The sequence below is a fragment of the Spermophilus citellus genome (genome assembly GCF_964194105.1).
Source record: "Spermophilus citellus genome assembly, chromosome: 2".
In the NCBI taxonomy this organism is placed as follows: domain Eukaryota; kingdom Metazoa; phylum Chordata; class Mammalia; order Rodentia; family Sciuridae; genus Spermophilus; species Spermophilus citellus.
Genome location: NC_138183.1, coordinates 180,029,039 through 180,049,666, shown reverse-complemented (window position 1 = coordinate 180,049,666; position 20,628 = coordinate 180,029,039). Strand labels below are relative to the sequence as shown.

General features: G+C 35.2%; 1 protein-coding gene across 2 annotated transcripts in view; it reads right to left on the bottom strand.

The window, feature by feature from the left end:
• The window catches only part of GRM5 (glutamate metabotropic receptor 5), a gene marked incomplete at both ends in the record, with an annotated part of 442,123 nt that overhangs the window by 62,867 nt on the left and 358,628 nt on the right, over positions 1 to 20,628 (bottom strand). For both annotated transcript variants that reach the window (XM_081282195.1, XM_081282194.1), the window contains one exon: positions 18,123 to 18,249. In XM_081282195.1, coding sequence (XP_081138321.1) covers positions 18,123 to 18,249 — 127 coding nt within the window. The remainder of the gene's footprint in view (positions 1 to 18,122; positions 18,250 to 20,628) is intronic.

Sequence of the window (20,628 nt, the reverse complement as noted above, 5' to 3'; positions counted from 1 at the left end):
TACCTAGCAGACCCAAAAGGGTCTACAAAGAAACTATTAGAGCTAATAAATGAATTCAGCAAAGTGGCAGGATATAAAATCAACACGCATAAATCAAATGCATTCCTGTATATGAGCGACAAATCCTCTGAAACGGAAATGAGGACAACTACTCCATTCACAATATCCCCCCCAAAAATAAAATACTTGGGAATCAACCTAACAAAAGAGGTGAAAGAGTTATACAATGAAAACTACAGAACCCTAAAGAGAGAGATAGAAGAAGACCTTAGAAGATGGAAAAATGTACCCTGTTCATGGATAGGCAGAACTAACATCATCAAAATGGCGATATTACCAAAAGTTCTCTATAGGTTTAATGCAATGCCAATCAAAATCCCAACGGCATTTCTTGTAGAAATACATAAAGCAATCATGAAATTCATATGGAAAAATAAAAGACCCAGAATAGCAAAAACAATGCTAAGCAGGAAGTGTGAATCAGGCAGTATAGCAATACCAGACTTCAAACTATACTACAGAGCAATAGTAACAAAAACAGCATGGTACTGGTACCAAAACAGGCGGGTGGACCAATGGTACAGAATAGAGGACACAGTAACCAATCCACAAAACTACAACTATCTTATATTTGATAAAGTGGCTAAAAGCATGCAATGGAGGAAGGATAGCATCTTCAACAAATGGTGCTGGGAAAACTGGAAATCCATTTGCATCAAAATGAAACTGAATCCCTTTCTCTTGCCATGCACAAAAGTTAACTCAAAATGGATCAAGGAGCTTGATATTAAATCAGAGACACGGTGTCTTATAGAAGAAAAAGTTGGCTATGATCTACATACTGTGGGGTCGGGCTCCAAATTCCTCAATAGGATACCCATAGCGCAAGATTTAACAACTAGAATCAACAAATGGGACTTACTTAAACTGAAAAGTTTTTTCTCAGCAAAAGAAACAATAAGAGAGGTAAACAGGGAGCCTACATCCTGGGAACAAATCTTTACTCCACACACTTCAGATAGAGCCCTAATATCCAGAGTATACAAAGAACTCAAAAAATTAGACAATAAGATAACAAATAACCCAATCAACAAATGGGCCAAGGACCTGAACAGACACTTCTCAGAGGAGGAAATACAATCAATCAACAAGTACATGGAAAAATGCTCACCATCTCTAGCAGTCAGAGAAATGCAAATCAAAACCACCCTAAGATTCCATCTCACTGCAGTAAGATTGGCAGCCATTATGAAGTCCAACAACAACAAGTGCTGTCGAGGATGTGGGGAAAAGGGTACACTTGTTCATTGTTGGTGGGACTGCAAATTGGTGCAGCCAATTTGGAAAGCAGTATGGAGATTTCTTGGAAAGCTGGGAATGGAACCACCATTTGACCCAGCTATTCCCCTTCTCAGTCTATTCCCTAAAGACCTAATAAGAGCATGCTACAGGGACACTGCTACATTGATGTTCATAGCAGCACAATTCACGATAGCAAGATTGTGGAACCAACCTAGATGCCCTTCAATAGATGAATGGATAAAAAAATGTGGTATTTATACACAATGGAGTATTACTCTGCATTAAAAAATGACAAAATCATAGAATTTGGAGGGAAATGGATGGCATTAGAGCAGATTATGCTAAGTGAAGCTATCCAATCCTTAAAAAACAAATGCCAAATGACTGCTTTGATATAAGGGGAGTAACCAAGGACAGGGTAGGGATGAAGAGCTTGAGAAGAAGATTAACATTAAACAGGGATGAGAGGTGGGAGGGAAAGGGAGTGAGAAGGGAAATCGCATGGAAATGGAAGGTGATCCTCAGGGTTTTACAAAATTACATACAAGAGGATATGAGGGGTAAGAGAAGAATAATACAAGTGGAAGAAATGATTTACAGTAGAGGGGGTAGAGAGAGAAATGGGGAGGGGAGGGGAGGGGAGGGGAGGGGGGATAGTAGAGAATAGGATAGACAGCAGAATACATCAGACACTAGAATGGCAATATGTAAATCAATGGAAGTGTAACTGATGTGATACAGCAATCTCTATACGGGGTAAAAATGGGAGTTCATAACCCACTTGAATCAAACTGTGAAATATGATATATTAAGAACTATGTAATGTTTTGAACGACCAACAATAAAAAAAGTGTCATGTTGAAACTTTTCCCAATTTTTCTCATTTTTTCCATTTCTAAATCAATCCATTTGCCTCTATTCATTTAGCTATTAAAACTTTAGTAACAAAGGTGATAATAGTTAAGATATTTGAACATTTAATGGGTTCTAAACTGTTTGTATGCTATTTAAAGTCCTCAACAATCCTAAGAACTAATTGTGGCAATTGTTTCCATTTTATGGAAAGAAAGCTGAAGCTCAGAGAAGGAAATTTACTTGCTTGATGTCATGCAATGAGTCATTGGTGGAACACAGGTTTGAACATGACTATGCCTGACTCTAAAGCCATTTGATTTAAACCCCATGCTATCGGGAGATAATAAAAATAAGTTGTTGCAGACACATCTTTAAATCCTCAACTATATTTTTGGGTACTACATTTGTCAAAAATTCAACTTCCTTAAATTGTATTGATGAGTGTGCAGCAAACTTAAAAGGAGAAATCTAGAAGGTGGTTAGGGAACCGAAATCCTATTTTTAAATAAAGGAGTCACTTTCTTTCACAGCTGATCACCATTATGATGTTTGCTGTTTAGAAAAGGCTGACTCCCATAATACAGGCTTCCATGGAAAAGGTAAATGAGAAATAGTGATGTATTTGCTCCTGAAGAGATTTGCTATGTTGGAAAAACTATTTTTTAGACGTATACACATTTCTTATATAAGACATATATCATTCTTTTTAGTTCTTTCTGTCCGAAAATTTCTCTATGATGTACTTAACTTTTCATTCTCACATGCAGTGATTTCCTTTCTGCTTGGAAGTTACCTCTAAATTTTCAAGATCTCATTAATTTTCCCTCATCAAAGTTTTTGTATTAATCAATGCTTCCTCTCATAGTAGCATTTTATTTTCCCCCTCATTCCTTTCTTTACTTCTTCCTCCCTCTTTTATGTTTTCATTAGACAAACATTAACGTGTTCTTACTTAATCCCAGACATACTTAACATACAGAAGGTGCATTCATCTCTGGCTAGGCTCTGGGATACTCAAGAGTAGGAATTGTGGCTCCATCATGACTGCATACCCAGTAACAAATGCTAGTTTACCATCTAGTTGGAACTCACTAAATATTTACGAATGAATTATTCTATCTTTTGTACCACCATTGCATCTGGTAATGGTTCCATTATTGTATGTTTCACATCTCTACTCTAAATGCAATTACATAAATCAGCCTTCTTCCACTATGGACATGTGATTCCATATAAATAGAAGGTCAGGCACTTTCCATTTTAATCTATATTGATAGACCTTAGCATTCTGTTGAAAACACTTGAAACTTGATCACATAATCTTTTGCTGGTTGAATGAATGAATGAATGATAGCATAACCATCTGTTCAGTGTATGTCCCATTCAGATTATTGCCTGCTCTAGAAGCCAAGAAGCTAGATAGCACTGTTCTGAAAACCTGTTTCATTTTTTTTAATTTCAACAGAAACTATTATAATTTTAGCAATAAAAATAAACATATTTCAGAATGGGGTCGTGGCTCAGAGGTAGAGTGCTCTCCTAGCATGCATGAGGCACTGGGTTCGATCCTCAGCACCACATGAAAGTAAAATAAAGGTATTGTGTCCACCTACAACTAAAAAATAAATATTTTAAAAAATAAATAAATAAACATATTTCTCATCTAAAATTTTAACAAATAGCCCCCAAAGAATCAGAAATATACAATATATAATAAATGGCAAGGATTCCTCCATTTCCTGTCTAAGTCCAACTGTTATAATCAAATAGCCAGAACCATTTCAACATATTTAGAATGAAAAATATCAGAAAAGTCTGAGATAATTAATATTTGACAAGTTTGAAGCTGAAATTTTTCTTTCTATAATTTCCTGAAAATACAAGACTCTAAAATGTGATTGTGGAGAAAGGAGGTGGTATAGCATAAACCCACAGGCTTGATTTTCCATTAGTTTTGTGATCTTGAGCAATTTACAGAGTCTGACTGAGTTAATTTCATTGTAAAATAATAACATCTGCCTCACGGAATTCAAAAGGACAATGCTTAAAATAGTTATAATTATTGGTAATGAAAAGAATTCCCCCCATGTTTTTGTTTAATGTGCTGACTTATTAAAAGGCAAATAGAAAAAGTTCTTCGGAAGTAGGACAAGCTAAGAAACATAAGTGAAATTGATATTTGTAAGAATGGAGCTCGAAAGCTGGGGTTGTAAGGCCTGTCAACGCTTCCACCCTCTTGGAGCTCTTCCTCTATTCCCTCACTTTCCCATCCACTCCTTTGTGTTTGACTGTGTTCATTTTCCCCCCTTAAGTGAAGATACAAAGGTTTCAATCTCCAAAGCAATTAGGTAACTCAGGGAACCAAAAGAGCTTCCTAGAGAATGTCCCAATTGGCATTAAAATGCCGATATGTACTGTCTTCCTTCCATTTCACAGCTCTGCACTTAATAAATAAGATATATTTACTTATGAGTAAAAAAGCAGGAAATCATTCTAACTTCCCATCATAAAGCTTCCCACGGAGTTATTTCTGGAAAGCCACGTTGTTTTTATCCTTGGATTTGGGTTTATTGGAAGGTTGCCGGAGGCTGGCAAACCCACCTGGAAGTGCTTCTGTGGTTTTGGATGAGGGAGCTGAAGATCTCTGAGCTGTTGCTACTTACATTCCCATTCTGAAATTCTTTGACAGAAAACAAATTAAAGATTTTATTCTAGGACAGTTTTTGCAGATACATGGCAGGGAATTGTGTGCAATGAAATGTAGCCTGGCTGAGGCTTTTAGAGAATTCTGAGTGCCTTGCCCAAATTGCTGCCTTTGGCCACTTTTTTCCTTCCTCTCTCAAACCAGACCATACTGTAGTTAACTTCTTCTCAGAGAATCAATTACCTAGTAATATTGATTTTAATTTCTAATCAATCTCTCCATTGCTTTTTATTCCCACTACATTATAATTGTCCAAACTACCATTAGATTCACATTGATTTTTGCTGAATTTCTTTACTGTGTTTTTCTCTTACTCTCCTTTTGCAATCTCCAATTTTGTCTTTTACTTTTAAGTTGTATCTTTCAGTAACATTTAAGTAGTTCTAATAGTATGAAATATTTTAAATCATAAACATTTTAAATATTCAAGAAATATAGTACAAATTTTTAAAAATCCAGATTTAACAAATGTTAACATTGTCATATTTGTTTCAAGTCACACACACACAGATACACATTACTGATATAACTGTAACCCCTTCTGTTATTTCCATCTGACTGCTTCCTCTCCCTCTTTGCAAATGATGTCTCTTCTGAAACCAGTATCCTTCTATTTTATGATTTAAAACAATATTCACTGTCTGCAACATGATCATGTAAATAATATTTATAAAGTTGGCCACCAGAATTGCTTTTCTTTTCTCATTCACTTTTTGAATATGCCCCGAGATAATTGCCATGTTGAAAACTATTTTCTCTGCTAGAATGTAAACATCATAGGGGAAGAAAATTTTATCTGTTTTGTTCATAGAAATATTTTAAGCACTTAGAATATTGCCTGTGATAGGGTTCATGATATGCTATCCCCAAACATGGTACTTTGGCATTCTCAATATTTTAATGGAATGATGGAATTTAGGGAGCAACATGTATAGCAAGTACTTCCTAACCTTAACTCACCCTTCTCTGAGAAGGTCATAAGACCCTCATGTGAGAGGCATCCTCCCTGTACTTGAGGAAGGTAGCATCTTATATTATCATCCTTATCACCAAAGATAAAGAGACCCAGTTAGGAAACTAAATGAATAGGCCTTGGTAATTTTTCCCACTTCACCTGTATCATTTTCCTAACACAGTTCTCTATAGCTCTTAATTTTCCATCCAGACTTGTGTACAAACACCCAGGTTTAACTGCTTTGTCAAGTCCTCACTTTTTTATGAGAATTCTCATGTTACCAAGACACTTATATTAGCTGAGTGTAGTGATGCATATATGTAGTCCTAGCTTACTCAGGATACTGAGGCAGGAGGATCACTTGAGCCCACGTATTTGAGAACAGCCTGGGAAACAGAAAGCTCTCCCTCAAAAACAAATCAGCACTTCACAGATCTTGGCAGCAAATCTTTACCCCTCACACATCAGATAGAGCTCCAATCTCTATGGTATATAAAGAACTCAAAAAGCTAAGCACCAAAAAAACCAAATAACCCAATCAATAAATGGGCCAAGGACCTGAAAAGACACTTCGCAGAAGAGGATATACAAGCAATCAACAACTATGTGAAAAAAATGTTCATCATCTCTAGCAATTAGAGAAATGCAAATCAAAACTACTCTAAGATTTCATCTCATTCTAGTCAGAATGGCAGCTATTATAAATACAAACACCAATAAGTGTTGACAAAGATGTTGGGAAAGGGATGGGGTTATAGCTCAGTGGTACAGCACCTGCCTCATATATGTGAGGCACTGGGTTCAATTGTCAGCATCACATATAAATAAATAAATAAAAATATTAAAAAAAAGATGTTGGGTAAAAGGTACACTCATACACTGCTGCTGGGACTGCAAATTGGTGCAGCCAATATGGAAAGCAGTATGGAGATTGCTTGGAAAACTGGGAATGGAACCACCATTTGACCCAGCTATCCTTCTCCTCAGTCTTAAAAACAGCATACTACAAGGACACAGCCCCATCAATGTTTGTAGCAGCACAATTCACAATAGCTAAACTGTGGAACCAGCCTACATTCCCTTCAATAGATGAATGGATAAAGAAAAATGTGGCATATAAATACAAAGAAATATTACTCAGCATTTGAAGGTAAATGGATGGAATTAGAGAAGATAATGCTAAGTGAAGTTAGCCGATCCCAAATAACCAAATGCCAAATGTTTTCTTTGATATAAGGAGGCTGATTCATAGTGGGATAAGAAGAGGGAGCATGGAAGGAATAGACAAACTCTAGATAGGGCACAGGGGTTGGACGGGAAGGGATGGGGGCATGGGGTTAGAAATGATGGTGGAATGTGATGATCATTATTATCCACAGTACATGTATGAAGACATAAATTGGTGTGAATATACTTTGTATATAACCAGAGATATGAAGCATTGCGCTGTGTATATGCAATAAGAAGTGTAATGCATTCTGCTCTCATATATAAGTAGAAAATTAATAAAAAACAAGGAAACAAGACCCCAACAACAAACAAGAACCTTATAGTAAACAAATGCATATATTTTTCTTATTAATATATCTTTTACTATAGAGGCTTCAGCCAATGAACCCAGGATGGGCAGAAGGAGAAGAGATTTTTTTCTTCCATATACCTGAAGCAGAAAAGACACTAGATATATGTTTATTGAATGAATGGCTAGGTGGCTAAGTGAATAAATACTTGGCTTTTAATTTCCCTTTGGGTAAACTTTAAAGTATTTATAATGGCTTACAAAGTCTTCCAATGGTTGGTCTTTGTCTAGATTTCCTGTCTCATTTTCCCCTTACACTCTGTTTCTCCTCAGTTATGGATTCTGTGTCTGAAACACTTTCAATGTAGTTGGCTAGCTACTATTTTCACTTGACTTCTTCTATGTATACATGTCATTGAAAAGGCAATTTTATTTATTTATTTATTTTCCTTTCCACAATAATGATGGGATTTGTTGTTACATATTTATACATGCACACAATGCAACAATAATCTTTGGCCAGTATCACTCCCCAGTTAAAGAGGCAATTTTCCATTTTATCTAAATTAACTACCACAGATAAAGACTCCTGCCTCTCTCTGGTCTTTGTTTTTAATACTCAATGTCTTATTACTATTTGTAATGTTTAGTAAGCGTCTCTCTTTCAGGGAAGAGGTCCTGTTTATCCTACTCACTGCTATCATAGGTACTTGATGACAATAAATGACTGTTAGATTGTTTACTGTTCTCAAAGAAAGGAAGTTGAATTGGCAACATTGTCTATGGTCTGCTCTCAACTTTCACTTTTAATCTTATTTCTTTCTTGTCTTCCTAGTTTTCATACCTGACTCTCTTTCTCACTCATTTTAATTCCTAGATACTGGTTCCTGACAATTTATGATTGCTACTGAGAATATGCCTAGCTTCGTGACAAAATATATTTTCATAATATAATCCAATAATATATACATTTATTCATAGACACATACAAATGCATTCATGGGTACAAAAAGTAATCCATACTCCTACCACTCATATAAGTCTTTTTTTAATAATAAATAACTTTCATTTCAGTTTTTTATCTATGTAAAATAAATGCACACACTCCCAAATGTAAGGGTAAATATATACATAAATATTAGTATTGGTTGATTGAAATTTCTAGTTATTCTGAACAATTATTTAACTCTGGGTAAACTCATATCTCTTAGTCATGTTTGTGGGAGGCCATCCTTGTACGTGATTTTGAGTCACCTCCATGGTTGGGCAAGAGGTGCTTAGACACATTTTTGTGTTCAGAGCTTTCCCCACCCTTCTCTGGTCCAAGGGCTTGACTGACCACAACCCCTGAAGACCCAATTGTCTCACCTGACCTTGGGACACTGCCTCCCTTAATCTTCATTGGGTGGGATTTTCTCCAGAATTTTTTGTTCCGCAATAAAAGTCCACTCCCTTGTGTGTTCTCTCTTTCTCCCTAGTCTCTTCAGTAAACCTCACTACTCTAATAGGTAGCTTGAGGCTGGGGGTACGAGAAGCCATCCTAGAGGTGGTTTAAAGGTAATTAGAGTCTATCTCTTTAATTTAAACTCCCTTTGGATTTCTCAAGTAGCGCAACCCTCACCTATGAAGCTTGTGCTGGCCACAGGCTAAAATGTTAATGATTTTACAGGGTTAGATCTGGATTAAATGAAATGACATTTCAAACAGTGTCTGGCATATAGGAACCATATAAGTTTTAGTTCTTCTTGTCATGATGACAACATTTACCCAAAGTTGACCTGAGCTGTCATGTTATAGACTGAAGTGGGGCAACTAAAGCCAAGTGGGAAGAATAAAGGCTAATAATGTTCCCTAAAGCTAACCCCAAGCCTCTGTGACAGACTTTGGCATAGCTGAAATGGTCAGAATGATCTTCCAGGGAGAAGTTCCAGGTGAGCTGTTACTTTGAATCAGTCAGTGATCTAGGCCTGCAAATAGCTATAGGCTCTTTAGAAAAGTCCTGCAGATTCCAACAAAAGATTGAACATGTGGAGAACTTTCTAGGTTTGGCATTTATCAATCCTGTAAAATGTGTGTGTGCGCGTATGCACACACACACACACAGAGACACACATATACATCTGTGCAGGTATCCAAAGTCCAATTATTTCATTTTTTAAAAAATCTCCATTGGTCCCACCGTGTCTAGAGGATAGAATACAAACTCCTTAGTCAAAGGCTGTCTTCTTAGGCTGGCCCTAAAATTTATTTTGCTTTTCATCTACCACTCTCTATGCCATTTTACTGCGGGTTGACTTATATTTGCTGAGTGACTACTTTATGTTGGGCATTGTATGAAGTATTGCGATTACAAATATAGAAAGAAGACAGTTGTGCCCTTAAGAAACCATCAGTTCAGTAAGAGACGTGGATAGGTATATAGGTAATTAAAGTCTAGTTTGAAAACAAATGGTGCAAAGAGGGAAGCAACATTTCCTTATAAATACAGAAAAAAAACTGAGCAGGTTGAACATGTTAAGGAGGGTTTTGTGGAGAAGGTGACACCCATGCAGAGTAGGGAAGGTAGAGGGGGAGTTACTTCAATTAGAAAGAGGGGTAAACACATTCTGGGCAGACAGACAATAAATGTCCAATCATGGAGCAATAAAAGAACATGGTGTGTAGATGAGGATTGCAAGCAGTGTTTGACACTAGAATAAAATGAGAGGTAAAAAGCTATGACTACTGGACCTAGAATGACTATAGAAGGGTGGAGGAGAGAGGAAGTTTTGTGTGCCACATTGAAAACCTGGAGTATATCCTCAGAGATACAAAACCACTGTTAAGTGTTGAGTGATGTGTTCAGGATACACTATCTGAAAATATGTCACTTTAGCATATAAATATTAGCAGAAGCAGAAAGCTCACCCTCAGCTTCTTTATGGCCTTTTCCCCAAAAGCATGTCATTAAACCCTCATTTTTCAGAAAACTTTTTCATACCCAGAGGAAAGAATGATCTTTATCTCTAGACAGGATCACTGAGAGTTTATAATAATTAGATCCCAAGTTTTTCTTAAAAAATGTAATCATATTTCTATCTGATGATTCACTTCTCCATTAAACCTAGCATATAAAATATAGAGGTTTACCCTACTTTTAGGGTCTTTGTTTCTTTATAAAACATACCACATTATGTAAAATTTATCTTAAAAACTGTATGGTTTTCTTTTGTTAAAATGGCCTCAACCATAGATCTTAGGTAGGAAAGAAAAAGATATTTATTTCTCTCTACAGGAGCAATTAAATGGAGGGAAGAGAACTATATTTTGAATGTATTCTCTGGAAGCAAGATGAAAAGTAGACTTTGAGGCATGAAGCATAAAATATGCAAAAAAAGAAACGAAAAATTGCAATTATCAAATGTGAAAAGTTGTACAAATGGAGAAGAGAGGAAGTTAAAAATATTTAGTAATTAAAATAATCAAGCCTGATAATCAGGCTTGGATATGGGTGCCCAAAAGGAGAGAAGAGTCTGAGATAACCCATTTCTTTTTGGTTGGAACAACTAAGGTAATGATGGTGTCATTGACTGAAATAGGAGACATAATGGGAAAAGCAAGTGTATAATGGTGAAATTATGAGGTATAGACATCTTGGACTAAAATATCTGTAGACTAAACAAATGGACACATTCAGCAAGTAGTAAGATTTGTGTTCTTGAAACTCAGGATAAAAATGCAGGCTAAGCTGGACTGTTGAAAGTCATGTAGGGAAGATTTAAAACTATCAGAATAGATAAATTCACTTGAAGAGACTGTGCAGAAGAAAAAAACACAATGAACTAATGAGGGAGCCAGCAATACATCAAATTTGAATGATACAGATGAAGTGGAATGAAAAACAATAAATCCCAGGGGAAAAAAAACAGAAATAGTGTTTAGATAGGTCAGAGAAAGTTGTTTTGTGATATGGCTGCAGAGACAGAGAGCATGCAGCATCAAAGTTATTAAACTGAGCAGAAATATTTGTAAAATAATGACTTTTTTCAAGTTTGTGGTAAACTTAAATTACTATAATGTCTGGCAATGTAGGAGTCCCCAATATTATTTGCCAGGGTAGTAAACCAATTGCTTTGATGAACTCAATGTGAGGAAACTCTGTACAAAAGACTGTACCAGAGTCAACTCAAAGTGGATCAAATCCTAGGAATTAGACCAAAACTTTGCAACTGCCACAAGAAAGCATAGTCTTAACACTCCAACATATGGTGCAGGTATCCACTTCTTAAAAAAGTTTCCTAAAGCTCAAGAAATAAAAACAAGAATCAATATGGGAGTCATGTAGAGAAGAGTTAAAACTATCAGAATAGATGGAGAGACTGTGCAGAAGAAAAAAACACAATGAACTAATGAAATAAAGTAGGACAGGATCAAATTTAAAGTCTTCTGCACAGCAAAGGAAAAAAGGGCATGAAGATGCACAAAAGTTAACTCAAAGTGGATCAAGGAGCTAGATATCAAATCAGAGACTCTGCGTCTGATAGAAGAAAAAGTAGGCTCCGACCTACATATTGTGGGGTCGGGCTCCAAATTCCTTAATAGGACACCCATAGCACAAGAGTTAATAGCAAGAATCAACAAATGGGACTTACTTAAACTGAAAAGTTTTTTCTCAGCAAGAGAAATAATAAGAGAGGTAAATAGGGAGCCTACATCATGGGAACAAATTTTTACTCCTCACACTTCAGATAGAGCCCTAATATCCAGAGTATACAAAGAACTCAAAAAATTAAACAATAAGAAAACAAATAACCCAATCAACAAATGGGCCAAAGACCTGAACAGACACTTCTCAGAGGAGGACATACAATCAATCAACAAGTACATGAAAAAATGCTCAACGTCTCTAGCAGTCAGAGAAATGCAAATCAAAACCACCCTAAGATACCATCTCACTGCAGTAAGATTGGCAGCCATTACGAAGTCAAACAACAAGTGCTGGCGAGGATGTGGGGAAAAGGGTACTCTTGCACATTGCTGGTGGGGCAGCAAACTGGTGCGGCCAATTTAGAAAGCAGTATGGAGACTCCTGGGAAAGCTGGGAATGGAACCACCATTCGACCCAGCTATTGCCCTTCTCGGACTATTCCCTGAAGACCTTAAAAGAGCATACTACAGGGATACTGCCACATCGATGTTCATAGCAGCACAATTCACAATTGCTAGACTGTGGAACCAACCCAGATGTCCTTCAATAGATGAATGGATAAAAAAAATGTGGCATTTATACACCATGGAATATTACGCAGCACTAAAAAAATGACAAAATCATGGAATTTGCAGGGAAATGGATGGCACTAGAGCAGATTATGCTTAGTGAAGCTAGCCAATCCCTAAAAAACAAATACCAAATGTCTTCTTTGATATAATGAGAACAACTAAGAACAGAGTAGGGAGGAAGAGCAGGAAGAAAAGATCAACATCAAACAGATACATTAGGTGGGAGGGAAAGGGAGAGAAAAGGGAAATTGCATGGTAATGGAGGGAGACCCTCATTGTTATACAAAATTACACATAAGAGGTTGTGAGAGGAACGGGAAAATAAACAAGGAGAGAAATGAATTACAGTAGATGGGGTAGAGAGAGAAGACGGGAGGGGAGGGGAGGGGGGATAGTAGAGGATAGGAAAGGTAGCAGAATACAACAGTTACTAATAGGGCATTATGTAAAAATGTGGATGTGTAACCGATGTGATTCTGCAATCTGTATATGGGGTAAAATTGGGAGTTCATAACCAACTTGAATCTAATGTATGAAATATGATATGTCAAGAGCTTTGTAATGTTTTGAACAACCAATAAAAAAAAATCAGGGCTGGAGTTGTAGCTCAGTGGTAGAGCACTTGCCTAGCATGTGTGAGGCACTGGGTTTGATTCTCAGCACCACATATAAATAAATAAATAAAATACAGGTCTATCAACAACTAAAAATATATTTTTAAAAATTTTAAAAGAGGGTGAATACAATCAAAGTGAATTATATGCATCATGAAAATTTCACAAAATTTCATTTTATATTTTGTATAATTAATATGTGCTAATAATTACAATTAAAACTAATGCTTAGAAAAAGAAAAAAAAGGGCATGAAGAGAAAGCTTACAGAATGGGAGAAAAGTCTTTGCCAATTATTCTTCTAACAGAGGATTAATACACAGAATACATAATGAATTCAAAATAATATAAAAAACCTCAACTCAGTCAACAAATAAGCAAAAAGATTAAACATATTTCTCAAAAGAATAAATACAAATTACCAATAAATATGGGAAAAATGTTCATCATCCTTAACAATTAGAGAAATGCAAATCAAAATGACATTGGGATTTCATCTCACTCCAGTTAGAAGGATAATCATCCAGAATACAAATAATAATACATGCAGGTGAGGATTTGGAAAAAATGTATACTCATAGATTTTTGGTGAAACTGATAATTAGTACAACCACTTTGAAAAGCTGAATGGAGATTCTTCTCAGCACTAGGAATAGAACCACCATATGACCTGGCTATTGCATTCCTTGGTGTTTATGCAAAAGATCTAAAATTAGAATAATATGGTGATATAGGCAGAGGAAAGATCAATAGGAGTGCAATTCATAATAGCCAAGTTATGGAACCAACCCGGGTACCTATCAACAGATAAATGGATAAAGAAAATGCAGTATATAAACATAATGGGGTGTTGCTCAGTCATAGAGAAGAATGAAATTATGGCATTTGCTGGTAAATGGACAGAACTGGAAAATGTCATGCTAAGTGAAATGAGCCAGACTCACAAAATCCACGGTCAAATGTTTTCTCTCATATGCAAAAACTAAATTAAAAAAAATGTTAAAAAAGGGGATGAAAATAGAAGAGAGATCAGTGGAGCAGAGGAAGAAAATTGAGGGGGGAAGAAAGAAGGATTGGAAAAGGAAGGAACTGCAGAGTGAATTGATCAAATTTTTCTATGTACTTCTATGACTATACCACAGTGAATGCCACCTTTATGTATATCTATAATGCATCAGATAAAAATAACAAATAAATGGAAGGAAGACCATTAGAGTAGAGGAACGTGAAGAGGGGGAGAGAGAAAGGGAGGGAAAGAGGAAGCAGCAGGGACTGAAATGAAGCAAACTACATTCCCAGGCATATATGATTGTATCAAAATGAGACCCACTATTATGTATAACTATAATGCACTAATAAAAAACATTAACCAAAAGAATACTTGTTACTCTGGAAAGATGATTAGAAAGGGGGATAAAATAGAATGAGCAGTGGGAAGAATAGTCTTTACAGAAAGTCTCTTAGATAACAGACAACAAATAAAACGTGCACCCATATTATACTGAGGGAAAAAAAGAAAGAAAAAAACCCCAGCCCTTCCTTGATCTTTAGATTATGGTGTTAATAATTCTGAAAGAGCTGCTTTGTCATATATTCAGGGTCACTTTGTTAAAGTGAGCTTCTATTTATGCCTTAAGATTAAAGCTTCCCAAATTCTGCAAAGTTCACAATGCTGTCCTCAATACCCATTTCTTGCTCACCTCTAGTGCTAACTTCACTGTGCTGTTATATGTTTACATGCTTTTCTCCCACTAGACTCTGAGTTTTTTTAAAAACTTAGAGCATATATATGTGATTCTAGAACCTATTATATTTTTTGGCACAAACTTATGACTGAATTTATTACATGAATTAATTCCCATTTAATAATCTCAAAAGCATCTCAAACTGATCTGATAAAAATTTAAACTCTTGGTTTTTATGAAAGGATGTATCTCTTTTTCCAATCTTTAAGACATTAAGCTTGATATCTTTTTAAATGACTTATCAATTCTATACCAAAGTATATGTCTCATATACTTCCAAAGCACTCTTGTGTTCAGGAGACTGAGAACTCCCAGTAGTGACAACCATCCAATTTGTCTACCTGCTCCTACCTTCCACCTGTACCAATTTTTTTCTCCTTCACAGCAATCAGAATGCTATTTTTTAAAGTATTCCTTGAGTAGTAATGTTTTTGCATCCACTGAGACCTTATAATGGGTTTTCATTACAGTTAAAACATGTAAATCCTGAGCATGTTCTTAGGCTGTACAAGATTTTGCCCCTGTTATTCTTCTTTATCTCTTCTGATACCATTCTCCAAACTGCTTTTCCATATACAGACCTGTATGTGAGCTGTTTTCTTGGTACAAAATGCCCTTCTCCCCATCACATGTTAGTTATTTCTATTATCATATTGGTATCAGGTAATTTTCACTTCTCCAGAGAAACCTTTTGTGACCTCAATGTATTCTCTAATATTTTCATTTTTGACTCCTTTTCTTTTACTTCATACTTTTTAACACAATTTGTCAGTGTGTGCACATGTGTGTCTGTTCCTCCAACATGGTAAGATATATAAGGACACTACTTGGAGACCAAGAGATGTAGGAACCATGAATGGTTTTCAATTCAATTTCTCCATTACCCATTACTGTAATTAAAATAGTAATAATAAGACATGTACCTATTAAATTAATAAAATAACAGGCTATGCTAAATTTCATTTTCAGCAGCACAGTCTCATATAGGACAAAAATATACATCTATATATAGTCTGATGCTTTATTCATGGGACTATATTTATGGACTCAACCAAATGCATGTGGATCGAGGTATTTGAAAAAAAAACCCTGCATGTATACTAAACAAGTACAGACATTTTTACTTGTCATTATATCCTAAAAAATTCCTTTCTAACAGCTATTTACATAGCCTTTTACATTTTTTGTCTTACAAATTATCCATAAATAACTTTAAGTATACAGATGATGTGCCTATGTTATATGCAAATAGTACACCATTTTATGTATTGGACTTGAGCATCAGGAGATTTTTGTATGTGTAGGAGGTCCTGAAATCAATCCCCCACAGACTCTAAGGGACTACTGTATTTGCCCACAAGTTTCTTCCCTATGAAAGATAGTTGAACATGCAAAAAAGTTTTAAAATTTAGCAATAATTCAGGTTGAAATTAGAAAAATATAAAATCAATGTAAAGGGAGTGTCACCAATATTGTTCCTTGTTTTATTTCCAAGAAAACCAATCATAATACCTTTTTTAACCCAGCATTTAAATTTTGTGTACATATATGTATACATGTAAATGTTCATGCATGCATACACACATACACAGTAGTTCATCTGTTTCATAAGAAAATTTCCTAAAGGCTTTAAATTCAACATTGAGTCAAGCTCTGGGTATACCAAGATGAATAAGAACATCAGAAAACTTGCCTGTCAGCAAAAACAGGACTCAAGTGTTATCACAAAGTACTTGGATGTTTTCTTAAATCAAATTTTAGTGGGAAGGAGGAAGGAAAAGAATAAGTACTAGGGGCTGAAGGGGAGCAAATTAGGTTCCATGCAGATGTGATTTTTACCTAAATGAACCCCACTATTTTGTGTAATGATAATGTACTAATGAAAACATAAACAAGTATTCAGTATGAATACCAATTGCTAAAAATCTGTAATATAAGCAAGTTTCAAAAGGTCCAGGATCACAGGATTTGTATACCCAGGATTTTGAAGTAAGCTAATAAAACTAGCATGAACAATCTCTCATCCTGTGAGGGATGGAGTCTAACACTGATGACCTTATGATCTTCCAGCATTAAAATCCATCTCAATACCGAAGGTTAAGCTGGCCACTAGATGGCCTGACATACCACATGGTGAGCCCTCTGCCTAGAGTGCTCCTTTGTACCCCATGGGTGCCCTTCTCATTCTCTCCTGTACAGAAGTCTATGCCCTCATTATATTGTAATAAATTTTACTTTTTACCATTCCACATTAAAACTGTGAGTTTCTTAAAGGTAAGGACAGTATTTTAATTTCTATATCTTTATTTCATTAGTAGGCAAAAAGGACACTATGAGTATATTGATGAAAAGTTGGAAACAAGATTGGGAGGAGACACATCAGCTTTGGTATTGTGAAAACTTGAAGTGGCTTTGAAATATAGAATGAAAAAACAAGGATACAGACAATCATTCTTTGGACTAAAAACACAAAAGCCAATACAGAATAAAAAAGCAAAAAATAAACAGGCATTGAAAAGTTTTGACCTGAGACAACATTAATTTAAAAGCTCTTATTAGTAAGAGGCTCCTGGTTTCAGTTAAGGAAAAGCATTAAGAACAGCAAATAATTTTAGGAGCTAGGGTTGTAGTTCAGTGGTAGAGAGCTTGCCTAGCATGTGTGAGGCACTGGGTTCATCCTCAGCACCACATAAAAATAAATACATAAAATAAAGGTAACGTGGTCATTTACAACTAAAAATAAAAAAGTAGCAAATAATTTTTGTCAAATTTCTACACAATTTGGCTCTACTATTTGCTCTTGAATGTGTTGTAATATATTTCAGTCTTTTCTTAGGTAATATGTTCCCCTGTACTCCTTAAATTACATACTTAACTGAATCCCTGCTTATGAATCTCTAGGAACATCTTGAGGATGGGTTGACATCTAGGAATTTTGATCTAATTTGGGATGAGGAGAGAGGTATAGATGGATCCTCCCCAATATCTATAGATTGTCATGATTAGCTCAGCCTTTGGGAAGGCTTGTGTTCTTTAGGGAATTATTTGTCCCATAAATAAGACCACCTAACATGAGAAATACTTGAAGATGTGATCCTTTTTTTTTTCTACTGTGTTTGCCTGTTTTCAGTTGATTTTAGAGGAAGGGGATGAGATTGTGATACATGTACCTGTCAGGTCATCAGTGGGCCAGGAACCCAGCTGGCATGCTTTGCAGGTGTACTCATCAAAGACGTACTCATTCTCCTTACAAGGCGTGCAGGTCCAACAACAGCTGACTTCTCCCTTCCGGATCACCTGAGGAAAACATTTAAATTTTGGTTAATATTTTGTATAGATAAAAATCCAACAATCATTTCTTCAAATGTACTGCTTTTCAAAGCAAAAAGAGTCTTCACATACATTCTTTCAAACATCATCAATTTGAATGAGAATCAATATTCTCATTTTATAATTAAATAAATTAAGGATGAGTTTGAACAATGAGTCTAACATCCCAAGTTGGTTGTTAATTGAGTTGAGAATTAAATAATATGTAAGTCTTTGGATAATTATCTTTGGACACTTGTATTTAACTAAATTCCTGTGTTTGTGCTCATGTATACACACAGAAACATGTAAACAACTGAATATTTCTCTTTTCCTATAAAGTAAGACCTTTTGCTCTCTGAATTTATCTTGGCTTTCCTCCAATAGCTGAGTAATTGTGAGGAAAAAAACATTGCATGTCTCCTAATACTAAAAATCTATCTATATTGATAGTAATTTATATTTGACAGAAACAGAGGCAGAAGACAAAGGATTTCTGGATGTGATCTCTTGGTCTTTTTCTACTAAAAATTTGATTTAAATTTCAGCCCACTCTTTCCTCTTTAATAAATTTATTTTTTTTAAATTGGTTGTTCACAACATTACAAAGCTCTTGACATATCATATTTCATACATTAGACTGAAGTGGGTTATGAACTCCCAATTTTACCCCAAATGCAGATTGCAGAATCACGTCAGTTACACATCCACAATTTTACATAATGCCCTATTAGTAATTGTTGTATTCTGCTACCTTTCCTATCCCCTACTATCATAAATTTACTTTTGTCAGGATGGTTGTAAAAAAAAAGGTCATTTAGATTATTATATGCTGCTTAATCTATTTGATTTTTTAAGGTAATATAAAATAATTGAAATAATTTAACAGTTGAAAGAGTCCCAGACGTTATTCTTTAGAAATGGATGTGTCTTTTATTTTTTCCTGCCATCACATGCATGAATACCTTCTGTGGAATAGAGACAGAATTCATTCAACATTCTTATAAATAATAGAAACACTTTTGATTTTGCTTTATATTCCTTGTCTTAGATGGTAATTTTATTAATGAGCTTTGATAATACTATTTAAAACATCTATAGCCAAATATAATTGTTAAGTGGCACTTCTGTTTTACATTTTGCATTGTCCCTGGTGCTGATTCTTGATACTGCAGCAATACATTGTAAGTAGGGAATGATGAAAAATGGTCCTGAAGCATCCTTTCCCTAAACTCTACTAGATAAGGCAAAATTGCTAATTAGATCTGCTTAATCCAGCCACAAAACTCTTTACCATAATATTGACTATTTACAGACTATTTAGTGCATGCCACGTGTTCTGATACCATTAAAACATTAGAACAGCTTGGAATGAGGTAACTGGTTTTATTTTATCCATTTTTAGAGGAGAATACTGAAGTATAGTCAGCTTATACCTTATGTTAGGGTGAATGAGATATCAAATAACATATGTTAGACATGAAGACTCACACTTACAAATATTGGGACTTATTAGAAGAAAGCTTCATGATATTATGAAAAATTTAAGAGAAAGAGGATTGGTTCTGGAATCAAGAGGTCCAGGTTCTAGTCTTGCTTAGTGTCGCTGAGCAGTTATGTGTCTTCATTATTCCTCCAGCTAATACCAAGATGCCTCAAACAGAGCCTATGCATTGATTATAATAATTCTTACTCTGTAGGAATTCCTGAGGGTTAACACCACAAAAATGTGTAGAACTCCCTAAAATATTACTTATTCTTCACTAACAATAAGCATACAAATACTCATATAGAGGAAGGAAAATGTTATTTATAAAGAAATTTCAACTATACTTGGTAAAACTACTATTGGAAAATTTGTAGATTACATAATATAGATAGGTGTATTTAAAATTATGAAAGATTCTCTTTATAGACCTTAGTAAGGATTGGTGAATAAAAGCTGCTTTTTCCTCCCAAGAAATACACTGAATTCCTATGGTTTATTTTTTGTTGGTTGTAAATTTCAGCATCTTGCCAAAATAAGTTTATGTACCTTTCCTAGAATAATCCCAATATTGCAATGTCTTCAAATCAATCATCGCAACTGAGTATGTCTTCTGATCATTCAAAACCATTTTTTTTGGTTCTGTTTTACATTTGGTTTGAATAAAAGACATAGTGAAAATTCTCTTTCCCAGCACTGAAAGTAGTGGCACTTTATTTATAACTAACGATTTGTAACTCATTCAAATTTTTTCTAGACTAAATGCTTTCATGGAAGCTAAGTTATAAATCTCTGAACAACCCCATGAGGTGCTACCATTAATAAATTTGCTCAGTAATAACTTTAAACTATATTAAAAGAATATTGTCAACTGTATACTT